General features: G+C 57.4%; 1 protein-coding gene across 2 annotated transcripts; it reads right to left on the reverse strand.

Annotated features, from left to right (window-relative positions):
- Nucleotides 1-321: 321 nt before the first annotated feature.
- On the reverse strand, nt 322-9,048 carry KLHDC7A (kelch domain containing 7A). Of its 2 annotated transcripts, XR_006888876.1 has the most exons (2): nt 4,513-9,048; nt 322-2,008 (listed from the first exon to the last, which is right to left on the reverse strand). XR_006888876.1 is itself a non-coding variant. In XM_046663569.1 (1 exon), exon 1 carries the CDS (start codon nt 8,358-8,360, stop codon nt 5,646-5,648), a length of 2,715 nt encoding a protein of 904 aa, XP_046519525.1. In that variant the 5' UTR covers nt 8,361-9,048; the 3' UTR covers nt 2,024-5,645. The 2 variants fall into 2 exon arrangements, 1 of the variants encoding a protein (XP_046519525.1); XM_046663569.1 differs by lacking the exon at nt 322-2,008 and having other exon boundaries at nt 2,024-9,048.
- Between the last annotated feature and the right edge of the window lie 4,954 nt (nt 9,049-14,002).

Here is a 14,002-nt window from a genome sequence, read left to right on the forward strand (position 1 = left end):
TCTTTTTGTACCATCCTCTCGCCTTCCGGCACTGCATCAGACAAGCTCCGTTGCTGTTCACAGGGTCTTCATGGCCAGTTTTTTTTGGAAGTGCATGGCCAGGTCCTTCTTCCTCGTCTGTCTTAGTCCAGAAGCTCTGCTGAAAGCTGTCCACCATGGGCCCTGCTGCTATTTGAAATACAGGAGGCACAGCTTTCAGCATCACAGCAACACGCAGCCACCACAGTGTGACAACCACCAGACGGTGGTGTGGTTCCCTGACCGGGAAACAAACCTGGGCTGTGGTGGTGAGAGCGTGGAGTCTTAATCACCAGACCACCAGGGCTGGCTGTCGTAACAGCTATTAAATAGTAATTTTTACCTTTGTGAAATGTCTCGTCTCCGTTTCCTCCGCCAAATCGTGAGGATCATCGCTTTCAGATGATGAGGGTCTGACGGTAAAGTATCTGCTCAGAGCCAGGCGTGGGCAACGCCCTGCTTACTATTACTGGGTAAGACCCACGTCTCCACCTCCCCCTGCACACAGGAAGCCGAGCCAGACTTGATCGTGTTTTCATCTTTGTTTTATTTTGACCCACATCCCGTTTTTCGAAAAAGCCGAGGCTGGGGGCTGTTTGTAGACACTCTCCCCGGGGCTGTCCTTTCTTCTGCTCCTCAGCAGCCCCCTCCTCACCTCCCGCTCCCTGAAGGCACCTCCTCCCTTTGCGTCTCACCTCCCTACCTCTGCCCCAGCTTGCGTCTGTCTAGGAGCCTCCTCCAGGCTGGAGGCACAGCTTTCGGGGGACTCCAGGGCGACCCTGGGGCCACAAGGTCCTTCCAGGTGAGGGTGACAAGGGCGGGAAGTATGAGGCACCTGTCATGGCTCTGAATGTCTGCACTCCCAGTCTCCCTGAGCGGCCCTTACTCTCAATCTGTGAAAGAAAGACGGTCTCTCCACCTTGCACCTTCTCCAGGTTTCCAGGGAACTCTGAGCAGTTCTGAAGCTCCTTGGCACCATCAGACAGCCTGGGAAAGTGCACCACGCTTTGAGCCTGGGGAACCTGAGATCAGCAAGTCAGCCACCCAGGGAGAGGAGAGCACAGTCTCACAGGCTCCAAACCCAGAGGGTCTAAAATATGAATAACTTAGCACTGCCACCCCCCCTACCCTGCCCCCCGTCCTGACCTTGTCGAACCAGATGAGGCCCCTGCAGCTTAAACATCGACAACCTTCCTCATCTGGGACCGGGACACTGAGAAAGGGGAGTGGGAGTATGAGAAGACCCTTCTTCGGGCCGGCCCAGGGCGGCCACCCCCCAGAGGACAGTGGTTCTTCCGAGACTGGCTTTGGAGCAGTCCCTGTGACAGGTGCTTCACACACATCCTCTTGCTCCTTCTTACAGCATCCTCTGAGGCTGGCAGGGGCAAACCCATTTTACAGATGCGGATGTTGAGGGTCAGAGAGTTTAAGAAAATTTGTTTTGAGTTCAAAGTTCAAGGATAAAGTGTAATTGATTGGTGTGCATAGAGAAGGGAGTGTGGGTGGCCCAGGAGACAGAAGATGCAGAGTCCTCGGCTCCAGTGCCTCATGCTAGGGGAACAGAAAGAGCACCGTGCTGGGGGTGGGCAGGCGGGGTTCAAGGATACTTTTAAGGAAACTGAGGGTCTCTGGACTTTGCCATGAAGGCAGGTTTCCTCGAACTCTCTGAGACTCAGTATTCTCACCTGTACACTGGGGTTGTGAGGATCAGTGAGGTGATGCATAGAAAGCAGCGGGTCCAGTGCCTGGCATGTGCAGAGAGGGGGCTCTATGAATGTGGCTCCCCGTCTGACATCCTGGCTCCGGGGATGTCACAGGGCAGGGCACCTGGGGTGGCTCCTCTAACAGCCTTGCCTTTCTGGCTGGGCGTTTCCAAGGGCGGCCCGAGCCCCAGCCGTACACAAAGCCATGGCTTCTGTGGTTGTTTCAACAATCCTGCTATTGCAGACAACATCTCAACTGGGCTTCTCTTGTAAATATTGATGGAGGCCTCAGACAGAGAGGAACGAGAAAACAAAGGACGTTTTATTTATGATGGAAAAAGAAACCAACAGAAAAAAATAATCTACAGGCCCGACAGGGAGGGGAGAATATTTAAATAAACCATGGCACATCCACTCGATGGAATATTGGGCAACAATTGAAATGATGTTTACCGAGGGTTTGTAATAACACAGGAAAATGCTTATTCTAAGAAGCTAAGTGAAAAAAAGGAAGCAGCTGAATTGTATATTCAGCATAATCACACCTAGGCAAAAATCAAGCCAAACAAAAATTATGCACAGAAGAAACAGGCGGGAGGGCCACGTGTCACAGCAGGGGCGAAATTGGGCAGAGTTTTTATACTTTTCTCTATTTTCCAATTTTTTTTCTATAATGGCATGGTTAACCTAACGTGGAAAGCAAGCCAAACTGAAGATTTTTTTTTTAAAGAAGAAAGAGCTCTTAGTGGGAAAGCAGGACAGATGACCCTGGGAGGAGCCCTGTGACACACAGGCCACTCTGAGGCTGAGGGCTAGAGGTCTACAGAGCAGGCTATTAAACAAGGTCAAGTGGAGATCCTAGACTCTGGCCCCATGGGGTCATATGAGCGGGCTGACCCCCAGCCACACTGCCAGGTCCGGTGTCTGTGAGGACCCGGTGATTATTTTGACTCTCACCCCTAAATGTGCAACTCTGCGTCTCTCTTGGAAGCACAGCTTATCTCCCTGCAAAGAGCCTCTTTTATGAATGTTGATGGAACAGAATTGTCTCCCTTACAGGAAACTGATGGGTCTCCTTCACACACCGAGATGCTCCTAAGAGGCAGAGGTGCCCTCCCCCACCAGCGTGACAAAGCCCTTCCGGTGGCAGGGCCAGCCTTCCCCTGTCCTGAGCCAGCCCTGGTCCATGCGTCTCCCGGATTCCCCTTGAGGCCTCTGCCCAGTGTTACCTAACCAGGAGGCCTGATCACACTGTCCCACCCCCCTGCCTTCTCTCTCTCCATGGCATGCATGCAGCATGGCTTCTATTTACTTGTGTGTTTGTTTTTCGAAATTGCCTATTTTACTCTGCTAGAATGTGAGCTACACGGGGCAAGGATCAGCTGGGGCTCTGGCTCCCGGATCAGTGCCTGGCCTAAACATTCTGGAAATGAACTCGACCATCATGGCCCCAGGCGGTCTTTGCAGGCCCCCTGAACTACCATGCCCTACCATGATGGTCTTGACCACTCTTGTCCCTAACCCAGATCTGGAGACCCAGCCCAGCGATGAAAAACACACTAGCTCTAATCTATCCGTATCTTCTGGGGCCCTGTGTTGAAACAGTTCTGAGCCCATTATAAGGGCTCAACAGGAAAAGACATGGTGATCGATTAGTGATGTCTGCCACGGGACCACAGGGAGGCAGACAAAATGTGCCACATATTTCCCATCTCAGCCCAGGCCCAAATCTCAGCTCTCCCTCTCATCCTGAAGATCTTATGGGCCATCACTGGGTCTGGAACCAACTTTGCTGCCTTATCCCTGGACTGATTTCCCTAGTCCCTACCATCTGTATGCAGTGGGCCTCTGGAAGTTTCTCAGAGTGCTCCCTAGTTCACCCTTGGCTTGGAGCCCTCTCCTGCACTCCATCCAGCTTGGTCATGGTCTTGTCCTCTGCCTGGCTCCTCACAGGAGGCCTGTCCCTGGGGGCTGGACCTGGCTCCACCTGCCCCAGCTTCCAGATGGGACTCTCCTCCCAAGAAAACCCTCCCCAAGCCTGGGATTACAATGCGATGCCACCTCCTAGTCATGCCACCGAGGCACCTCCTCCACGTGGGTCCCCTGGAGATTCATGCCTGAGTGTTGGGACTCTGAGCTTGACCATGGCCTTGGTGGGCGGGGGGCACTCTCCCCAGGCGCCAGCCGTAGTCCTCTCCCAGCCTCCCACTCAGGAATAAACTAAGCAGCCCCCAGTCCCAGGCTCTCGGATCGGGAAGGCGTCCTTGTGCGGTCCAGTAAAAGTCCTTGGCTCCATGCAACCTCTTTCTCATTCTTTGTTTCAATCCTGCATCTTCCGGAAAGACTCCAGCTCAGCCCTAGCAGCTGTAGTGAATACAAGCTCCTGCCAGGACCTCCCACCCCCAACACTCGCATCCCCCCTCACCTCCTCCCCACCCCTACCTCCAGGAGCTCTTGTTTATCCCCAGGCAGAGAAGGACACTGATTGTTCTTCCCATTTTCCAGATAGGGACACTGAAGTCCAAAGCATCCTTATGTCTCCACCTGTCAGGCCCTGCCCTGGGTCGTCCCACGTATCTACTGCTTTCCTCCATGCTGCTTGTCACTTTCGAAGTAGTCCCAGGTCCCTGCTCTGGCTGGGATGCAGAGCAGGGCTGCTCTGCTGTCAGGATAGGCAGCTCCCTCGGAGGTGGAGCAGGGCTGCGGTGATGGATTGGACCAGCCTTTCTCCCTCACCTCCGGGAAGAACAACTTCCTGAGGTTGGAGGGTCTCCCCGCTTTGAGAACTTACCGAAGCTGATGTGAAAGGAGTTCCCAGACTCCTGATGAGCCACTCGAGTTTTCTAGTTGCTCAGCTTCATCCTGGACCTGCCCCTCGCTGGTTCTCTCCTGCCTGACGAGGCAGACCAGCCGAGCACATGGCACAGAGAGGGCACATTACGCTATTGCCTCTCACCAGCCCGGAAGGGCTGGCTGGTCGTGGCTGCCTTCAGCTCCCAGACGTGAGGGCTGGGTGCGTGGCGAGCTGCTCTGTGAAGGGTTCTGAGAGCTGGGCAGAGAGCACAGGGGTCGGTTAACAGCGGCTGTGAGCAGGGGCCCGGGAGGAGGGTGGTGGGACCACATCCCCTCCTCCTTTTCCTGAGACCTTATAGATACAATCAACTGTGCTCCTGGGCGACCACTACAAGGAGAGGTACCTTTTCCAATGGCTGCTAAAAATGGAGATTTCTCCTCCTTCCAGTATATTAGAATTCCAGGTAATTAGAAAAAGTGAAGTGGGCTTTGGTTAACTTACTCTGAGGGCAAGCGTCCCCGTGGGTGGCTCCATCTTGAGCTGTTCTCCTTCTCCATCCATCTCTCCCTCTGCTGGGCTCCCAGGGGCTCCCCTGGGCTCCTTCTCGGTCCTGCCAGAACCACCACCCTCGATTCTTCCCACCCGTATGTTCCAGATGCTTCCAGGAACCTTGGAAGTGGAGGCCCAGTGGCCAACATTTAGGAAGGGGACCTGGTGGCTTTTAGTGAGCTGGCCCATCTCTTGTGGGGTCAGCTTGAGGGGTCCCTGGGTGTCGAATGGTGCCCGGAATCACAGTTGTGATAAGGCTGTGCCCCTGAACTTTGGTGGGGTCCTAATGTGCCTCCCCCCAAGGGTTCAGATTTGGAGCAAGGTGGCGGTCGTCCCTGCAGACGTGGGTGCCCCGGCCTCAGGACACCAGTTCCTAGTTCTGTTTTCACACTGGGCCTCTGCATCCCACTGGGGTAGAGATGCATCTAAGGACTCCTGGCAGCGGAGGAGGCCGGATCAGAATTCGCCTCCTGCCGGCCACATTCCTGGGCCACCTGCTCTCCCAGAGACGGCCAGTAGAGTGGTGAGTAGGGGGTGCTCTTGCCACCCAGTTTTGCAGGAGGAGCCCAGCAGAGGGGCGGCTAGACCCTGGTCTGAGGCACGTCGGGGCCGGGCAGCGTCAGGACGGTGGGCAGAAGGGTGCCCTGCGGGGAGGGGAGGCTGCGCAGCTCCTTAGGCATGAACCTGGGTGAGATGTAGTCGGCCAGGAAGCGGAGGGTGCGCTGGCGCCCCACGCAGTAGACGAGGTCGTCCACCACGGCGCACTGGAAGGCGTCGGGGTAGGGGGTCCGGTACGTGGCGCACTCGTACCAGAGGCGTGTGCTGGCACTGCAGCGGTACACGCCGATGCCCAGGCTGCGGTTGAGGTCAAAGCGATAGAGAAAGCCGTTGACCGCCACCATCTCGGCCGTGCGGTCCTTGCTGCCCGCCGTGGGGCCGGCCCGCCAGCGCTGCTGCTGGGCTGAGAAGCGGAGCAACAGGTAGCGCAGCGTGCCACCCGTGACGAAGATGTCACCGGCACACGCCGTGGCCGTGTGCGCCAGGGCGAAGGTGTCGTTGGGGAGAGGCGGGGCAAAGATCCAGCGGTCCAGGCGAGGGTCGTAGCACTCGACCGTGTTCAGACACTCGCCCCCAATGGCATACAGGTGCCCGTCCAGGGCCACCAGCCGACAGTGTGGCCGGGCCTGGTTTAGCGGGCACACCTCACTCCAGATCCCAGTCAGCGGATTGTAGCAAAAGACGCGATTGGAGGGCTGGTGCCCGGGCCCCTGGCAACCGGACACCACGAAGAGATAATTAAAGAGACTGCAGATGGCACAGCCCCAGGACACAGCCTCGGGGGGCAGACGGGCCAGCACGTGCCAGACGTCCTGCTCATCGTCATAGCAACAGAGGCGGCCAGAGTCTTCCAGGGGGCACACGTCGGCCACCACCAGGTGCTTGCGGCCCTGGAGCCGTCGCTGGAGGATCAGCTCCCGCTCTGCCCCACTCAGGCACCCGTAGATGTCCGGGCTACGCAGGACCTGGAGGTAGTTGTCGCTCATCACCTTGTAGACTGCCTCCTTGAGGGTCTCCAGCTTCTGCCTCTTGGCCAAGGTTAGCACCTCGTAGCAATTACCCAGATCCAGGTGGACGTCTGGGGCTGAACTGGGGGCGATTGGCAGGTGGAAGAAATTGGTTCCGGCCACGAGCTGCACGTGGGACTCCTGGCTGCTTCTAGAGGAGCTGGACCTGAGAGAATCCTGGGATATGGGGCCACCGGGCAGAGCGCTCTGGTCTAGGCGGGATGGAGTGGGGGCCCCGAAGCCGTCGAGCGGCAGCTGAAGCTCCGCGTGCTCCGCGATCTGAAGGAGGCTCTCCTTCCTGCTGAGGCCCCGCGTGGGGGGCGACAGTGCTGGCTGGGAGGAGGCAGCTGCGTCAGCTCTCCCGTCTGTGTCACCAGAGGGGCCTTCCGAGGCTGCCCCTGCTCCAGGGGGCCCTGGCAGTGGCACAGGGGGTGGAGCCTCAGCCAGGGCTGATGTCCCAGGAGCCAGCCTGCCCCTGGACGTGGCCTGGGAGGTGGACTCCACATAATAATCATACACCTTGCCCTTCAGCCTGGGCCTGGTCCCCTCCACCTTCCATATGAAATTCTCCTCCACTCGAACCCGGGCCACCGATGAGAAGGTATAGGAGGCGGTGATGGCCCCCTCCTGCTGACACAGGGCCAGGCTCATGTCCGAGGCAGCCTGGAGGGCCCCAGCCTCTTCCTTGCGCACACCCGTCACTCGGGTGAAGACCCAGCTCTTGTTCATGTCACTGCTGCCTTCCGAGTGGACCATCCAGCACTGGTTGGGGGCTTCCTGCTGCCTGGCCCCTGGCTGCTCAGGGGGTCTGCCGTCCTGCCATGGAGCAGATTCCCCACCCACCCCGCTGCCGTCTGCCGCTGCAAGGCTGGCTGCAGAGCTTTCGGGTTCACTGCCCAAGTGGGGGGGGTGGGGCAGCTGGGGCTTACCGCCAACAGCCGTTCCAGCCTCCTGGTCACTGCCGCGGGGAGGTGCCAGGTCCGAGCCCAGGCGCTGCCCACTCGCCTCCTCCCCAGCGCCCTTCCTCTCCGGCTTCTGAGTCTCTCTGGCTTCTGAGTCCCTGGAAGAGGCTTCTGTTTCCAGGACTCGGGAGCCCCTCGGACTCTCCCAGCTGCAGTCCAGCGGGGCTCCGGCCCCCTTGCTTCCCCTCCGGCGTCTCGGACCCCAGTGTGGCGCCCCGGGAGCAGCCCCTGGGATGGCAGGCTGCCCGGAGCCCTCTGCCTCCTCCTCGGCTTCAGCCTTGGTGTTCCTATCCCACAGCGGGGCCCGGGCCAGCCGGGATTTGTATAGCCTATAGGCAACCGTCAGCAGGAGCAGGGCGACAGTGGACAGCACCACCTTGCCCGTCAGCTGCATGTCCAAATGCTGGTCCTGGGCCTTGGTTCCTCCTCCTCCAGGGAGCATGTTTTCCAAGCTGACCTGGGGCAGAGGAATGTTAAGAATCCAATTAATGATTGCCCAATAGGGGCTGGTTCCTGGTTCCTGCCAAGCTGAGCGGGAGGGGATCCGGGCTGGCTCTGGCTGGCCAGCAGAGGAGTTGGTGCAAAGGTGACTTTGAGCTGGCAGAGGGCAGCCACTGGGCCCAGGCTGGCAGGTCTCGGCGGCCGGCTCCCTTGGATCCTTGGGTGTTTTCCCTGGCGGCGGGAGTCGGGGGTCTGCCTGGGGCTGAGCTTGGGAGTGGCCCCCTGAACCAGCAGCAGCCGGAGGACATTGGGAGTGTCCAGCAGGCATACGAAGAGGAAGGACGCTCTTGACCAAACAGTCACCCGATGCCAGGAAGCGCACAGGGTTGGTTATTGTTTGCGTGTGCGCTGTATCGTCTCTTTTGCAAATCCACTGGGCTGGGAGGGTGGGGTGTGGTGAGCCCTGGGGCAGGCGGAGCCACGGCAGGTGTGGCAGAAGATCTCCCTGGGCCTGTTTCCTTCCCGTTGGGGTCTGTTGGTCCCCACCGTAGGGTCTGCAGTTAAGAGCAGGGGAGGCGGGACTGGGGACTGCAGCCAAGCCCCCTGGCCCGGCTCTTGGATCCTCTGCCCTCCTTCCCTGCCTGACGAGTTCACTGAGAGAACCAGCCTTCCCGAGAGGAGCTGGGGAAAATGCACAGCATTAGTATCCAGATCGGGGATGGACGTGGGGCACATCCTCGCCCTCAAAACCAGGCAACCTCACACGGTGAGAGGCCGAGGGACACACCCCTGCCCCCCATCTCACCGGCGCTGTGGGTTCTGGATCCGGACTACCTGACTCTGCCACTTACCAGCTGTGTGACCTTAGGCAAGTGAGTTCACCTCTCTGTGCCTCAGTTTCTTCATCTGAAAAATGGGGGTAACAGCATACACACCTCATAAGGTTGTGGTGAGCACAAAATAGGTGAAAGTTTGTAAAGCCGTAGGGCCGAACTCCAGCTCGTGAAAGCTCAGTAAATAGCTGTTCTTGCTTTCCTCTCCTCTGTCTCCTCATCGTCACTCCTGTTAATTGTCATCAGCTGGACTTTCTGAAGCACAGAGCTAATTCTGCGCCCCCCCCCGACAGACTGAGGTCCTCTAAGGGGCCCCAAAGGCCAGCGCAGGGATGGCAAACTCACACGGCCCAGGGGGCCGCCGGGCAGATCAAGTCACTGGGCCGATGGTGCCGGGCGGGTGGGCCCAGCACTGCCTGGTCCCACAATTTCAGAGACGCTGAGAGCCCAGCAGCGACGTGATCACTCTCGATTTCTAAGTGTTGGCGTCTAATTAAAACATGAAAAGAAAAACCACGTTGTGAGCCAAAGGAAACGCAAGCACAGGAGGAATTTGGCTCTGAAGCCTTGACTTGAGGAGAACATTCTGACTCCTTCTGCTGGTGCTCACAGCCTTCCATGCCCCAGCCTCAGTTTACTCTTCCACATTCATCTGATTGCCACCTCCTGGCCGGGGCAAGGCCGGCTTCCCTTGTCTTTGCTGGTCTGCACTCCTCCAGCCCTTCAGACTCGGGTCAAAGGCTGTGCTTCCCGTGGCTTCTGCCCCATCTCTCCAGGATCTTCTCTTCCTTCTTTGGTCTCTTGTCCTTCTACGTGCCTCCTTTAGCCCTTATCATGTGGGCCGCAGGTTAAAGTACCCTGTGTTCTCCTGCCGGATTCTAGGTCCCCGAGGACAGATACTGTGCAGTGCTCGACTTTGAGCCCTGAGGCCGATATGGGGCCGGGCACAATGGGGACAGTGGCCAACATGGATTGAGGCTTTGTAAGAGTAGAATGGGGGTGGAATCTCAATAAATCTCATTTAATGCTCACCGTCCATTGAGGAGAGACACAATCGTCATCCCGTTTCACGGCAGCTCCAAGGTCATCAGTTTGCTCATAAATGGCCACTTTTATCCGTGTTTGCAGGCTCCAGAGTTTTACAGACCTGAATTCATCCGACAGGCAGGACTTTTCCGGAAGCGAGGCCGCCCCAGCCTGTCCCGCTGTGACTGGCGGCTGGCCCTCCTGGTTCCTTTTCTTTTCACCGTGGTCCAAACAGCGATTCTGAGTTGATCAGACACAAGAATCACTGGGGTGCTGGTTAGAAATGCAGATTTCCAGGCTCCAGCCCCAGACTTGCTGATCTAGTGGGTTGGGGCGGCTCCCAGGAAATCTCTGCTTTTAACAATCATCTCAGGGGGCGTCAGTGGGTCTTGGGATGAGATGTAAGTCGTCTTTTCTACTTGTCTGCTGAGAGTTCCTCTTCGCCCCTGGGTGGTGGGTGAGCAGCTCCTCCCTCCATCATCAAGATGAGTAGCAGGAAATGGGGAGTGAAGTCCTGGGTGCTTTGCCTAAGTGACATCGCTTCATTGACCCTGTAACCCAGAGAGGTGGGTATCGTCATCACCCTCATTTTGCAGGTGAGGAAACTGAGGCTCAGAGGGATGTGCCGGTGTCACGTAGGTGGTGGGTGGCAGAGTCCTGAATTCTAACCAGGTCTCTTTGGCTGCATGACCCCCTCATCTTCCTCTGGGAAGGAGAGGATGAGGTATACAGGTAATAAAAATGACTTGTCTGGTGGCGAAACCAGGACTTTGGGGGCTGATGTGTGGTCTCCCAGCAGTCAAGCTACCTTTCCGGCCGTAGTGACAGCTTTGGGACTCTGTACCCTTGGCGGGGGGGTTTGTGGCATGTCCCTTCAGTCAGTTGTGACCTGACATCGTCCTCTCAGATGCCACCAAGCGAGCAGTGTCTCAGCCGTTTGGCATGCTGCTTCCCACCCACGAAGGCTCTGCTGTGCCCTGGAGCGCACTCCACCTGCAGCCCCAGCATAAACCCTTTAAGTCAGACCATCAGCCTTTCCATCTGGAGCCACGTTCCTGGGAGCTGGATGTGGCCAAACCAGGCCCCCGGGTGGGAGGGGGAAGACGGGAGAACCACTGAGAACAGAAGACACAGTCCCAGCCCTGGGGGGGCTCAGTTCCTTACCAGGAAGACGGGGGCCTGTGCCTGAGATATGATCAAATGACAATGGATCACAAGAGAAACATTATTGAGATGATCTGTCAACAGATGCTAACGACAAAGGACAGCGGGGAGGCTGGAGCAGGGGCATCAGATCAGGGCTCGGGAAGAGAGTCCAGAAAGAGGCGTTCAGCACTGAGTATTGATCAAGGAAGGAGGGGGCCTGGGCTGATTGACAACAAATATTTGCCAGATGCTTACCATGTAGCAGGCCCTGAGCTGGGGTGCAGGGACATAGGTTAGGGAGACACATGTGGTCCCCAGGCCCCTGGAGACTGCGGACTCTGGGGGAAGAAGATGCTGAGCACGAAGATGGTGGAGTGTGATGATGCTCATGGGTGAGGGTGTTGGTGGGAGAGTGAAACAGGAGCCCCTGCACAAGGCTGGGACGAGAGAGTGGATGGGGCGCTTGATGTGGCAGGAACAGGGAAGGCCAAGAAGGGGGAAATGGCAAGGTACAAGGAAAACTGGGGGACTTGAGAGCCAGGACAGTGCATGAAGCCCTCCAGGTTGGCCTGGGAGCAGGTGTGTGGGTGGGGATGGAGGGTCACCCGGCACTGGTTTGAATCCTGGCAGGTCCTGTGACCTTCCCTGGTTTGAGGACAGAAGGAACACCTGTGCAACCTGGGAGGCCTTCATTAAGTGAGGCTTCCTGCCGGCAGCCTCCGTTCTAGTTCTCAGCGAACACAGCCACCTGAGATTGTTTTAAAATGTAGGTTTTATATTATTCGGGTGTGGTGGGGCCAACGTATCAGAGAGCCCTGATACTGAGAAGATAGTTTGTCACAGTTCCCAAGAGGAGCCCCCATCCCAGGCCACACAGGGCCGTGTGGGGAAGCACCAGGTCTGCCAGGAGGCGGTGGCGTGGGGGCGTTCCAGGAAAGTGTGAGCAGGAGCCTTTCCTGTGGTCTCTGAGGAAGGAACGGACGAGGCAGGGTGTACAGGTTCGGGACTGGCCGGCTTGAGCGATGTCAGGGGTCCCCGGGCTGTGTTGAGGTGTCTGGCGCCTGGTCCCGGAGTGACTAGGGCTGGGAGTGTTGCTCCTGGTGTATCAGAGCCTGTGAGAGCCTGAGACAGGAGGTGGTTGGGGGTAGGGCTTCCTTCTGTTGGGTTCATTTGCCTATGAAAGCTGCGCTCCTGGGCCAGCCCCTTGCTCCCTCTAGGTACTAGCTAACACTGGTTGTTCAGGTCAGGTCAGCAGGGCCCCAGATGCCAGAGCATCAGGAATACAGAAAATAAGAGGACACAGTTACTAGGGGGAGTCAGAAGACCAGAAGACAGGAGAACAGGGGCTTGGGGCCCCTAGGAGGCGGCCAGCTGCCCCTTAGGGCGGTCGAAAGTGAACTTCTGCTCCACCTGAGGTCTCACCCTTTCCGGCAGGTGAACACGACACTCCTGCTGACTTCAGGCTCCATAAATGACAGACTTTTTTCAGTCCATTTGGAAAAAGTGAAATGAACAAATGAAGACAGGAGTGATATTAAAAGATAATTGGCAATCTATATTGGGCCCCCGTGAATGTGCGTGCTCCGCCAGTCTGGTCTCTCCGTGGTGGCGGGATAAATTGAGACCTCCTCGGTTGGCTCAGGGGGTGGAGAAAACAGCCAGAGACAAACGTGTGCCGTGCAAATAAACAGGCCCATGTTCCGAGGATTAGCTTTGAGTTCCATCATGCTGGTGCCTCCCCGGGTCTCAGTCCCACTCTGTGTCTTCCAAGGTGGAGGCGCCCTCCAGGTGGGGGAGGCAGGTGAGGCCCCAAGTGGGGCCCGAGGCTGTGAGTAGGTGGGAGGTGAGATGTGTGTGCAGAGAGGGGTGGGGATGTCAGAGAGGGGGATGGGGAGGAGAACAGCCTTTCACACACAAACCCATGTGCACACATGTGCAAACACATACATATGTGTGCATGTGTGTGCGTGCACGCCCGCGCACACACACACACACTTGAGGGAGACTAGACATTTTGAGTCCAGAAGGGTCAGTGATAAATGGATCCTGGGTTGACCGATGGGGAGATTAATGTCTAGAGAAAGAAAGAGTCTCCAGCTGGGACTAGAACTCAGGGCATCTGGCTGTGTCTCGGGGTGGAGGGTTAAGGATAAACCCTGCTCATCTACAGGGTGCTCCTTGAGTGGTGGCGGTGGCAGCTCTTTGTTACCCAGGGGCCTTTCCTGGATAAGCTCTCCTGGACATACGGTGGACTTCACTGTGCTCAGCATCCCCGGCTGCATCCCAGCTGATGTGCGCTGCCTGTTCACACCGGCTGTTAAAATGGTGAAGTATTTCCCTTCTGCTCGGTAGCCTGGCTGCTGTCCCCCCAGGACCCGCTCTGTCTTCCCCACCATTGACGAGCTAGAAACCGATCTTGGAATGGCAGGGCTCCTCCAACTCTGCCCCACTCAGCCAGGACAGTGCCAAGCCCTGCCAGGAAGTCGAATATCCAGCATTGCCCCCGGATCTGCCTCCCCGGCTCCTGCTCTGCTCCGTCCTGGGTGATGCTGGCTCAGGAGTCACTGCACTGAGGATGCCACTTCAGTTGGAATTCTGAGCTTGCAAAGTGAAGCCCAACTGGGACCCTGGTGGCCCCGTCGTGGTGAATGCCGCCTGCCGAGCTCACCTGTTCCAGAGCTCCCATCAAGCCTTCCCTTTACATGACCTCAACAAACCACTGTCACGGTTCTTATGGACACAGCCCCGGACCGAGCACTTCTGATTCTACCCCTCAGCTCGGTTGGTGTTATCACGCCCGCTTTACAAATGAGGGGATTGAAGCTCCCAGGAGGCCAGGTGATCACACCCGAGGTCCCACAGCCTGTGCCTGTGCAGAGGTGGGGGTCAGATCAATCTCTTTCTTGACCTTGGACCGTGCACCCGTCCAGCCCACCCTGCCATCTGCTGCAAAGCTCCCATCCCT

The sequence above is a fragment of the Equus quagga genome, chromosome 5 (assembly GCF_021613505.1).
Source record: "Equus quagga isolate Etosha38 chromosome 5, UCLA_HA_Equagga_1.0, whole genome shotgun sequence".
Lineage (NCBI taxonomy): Eukaryota > Metazoa > Chordata > Mammalia > Perissodactyla > Equidae > Equus > Equus quagga.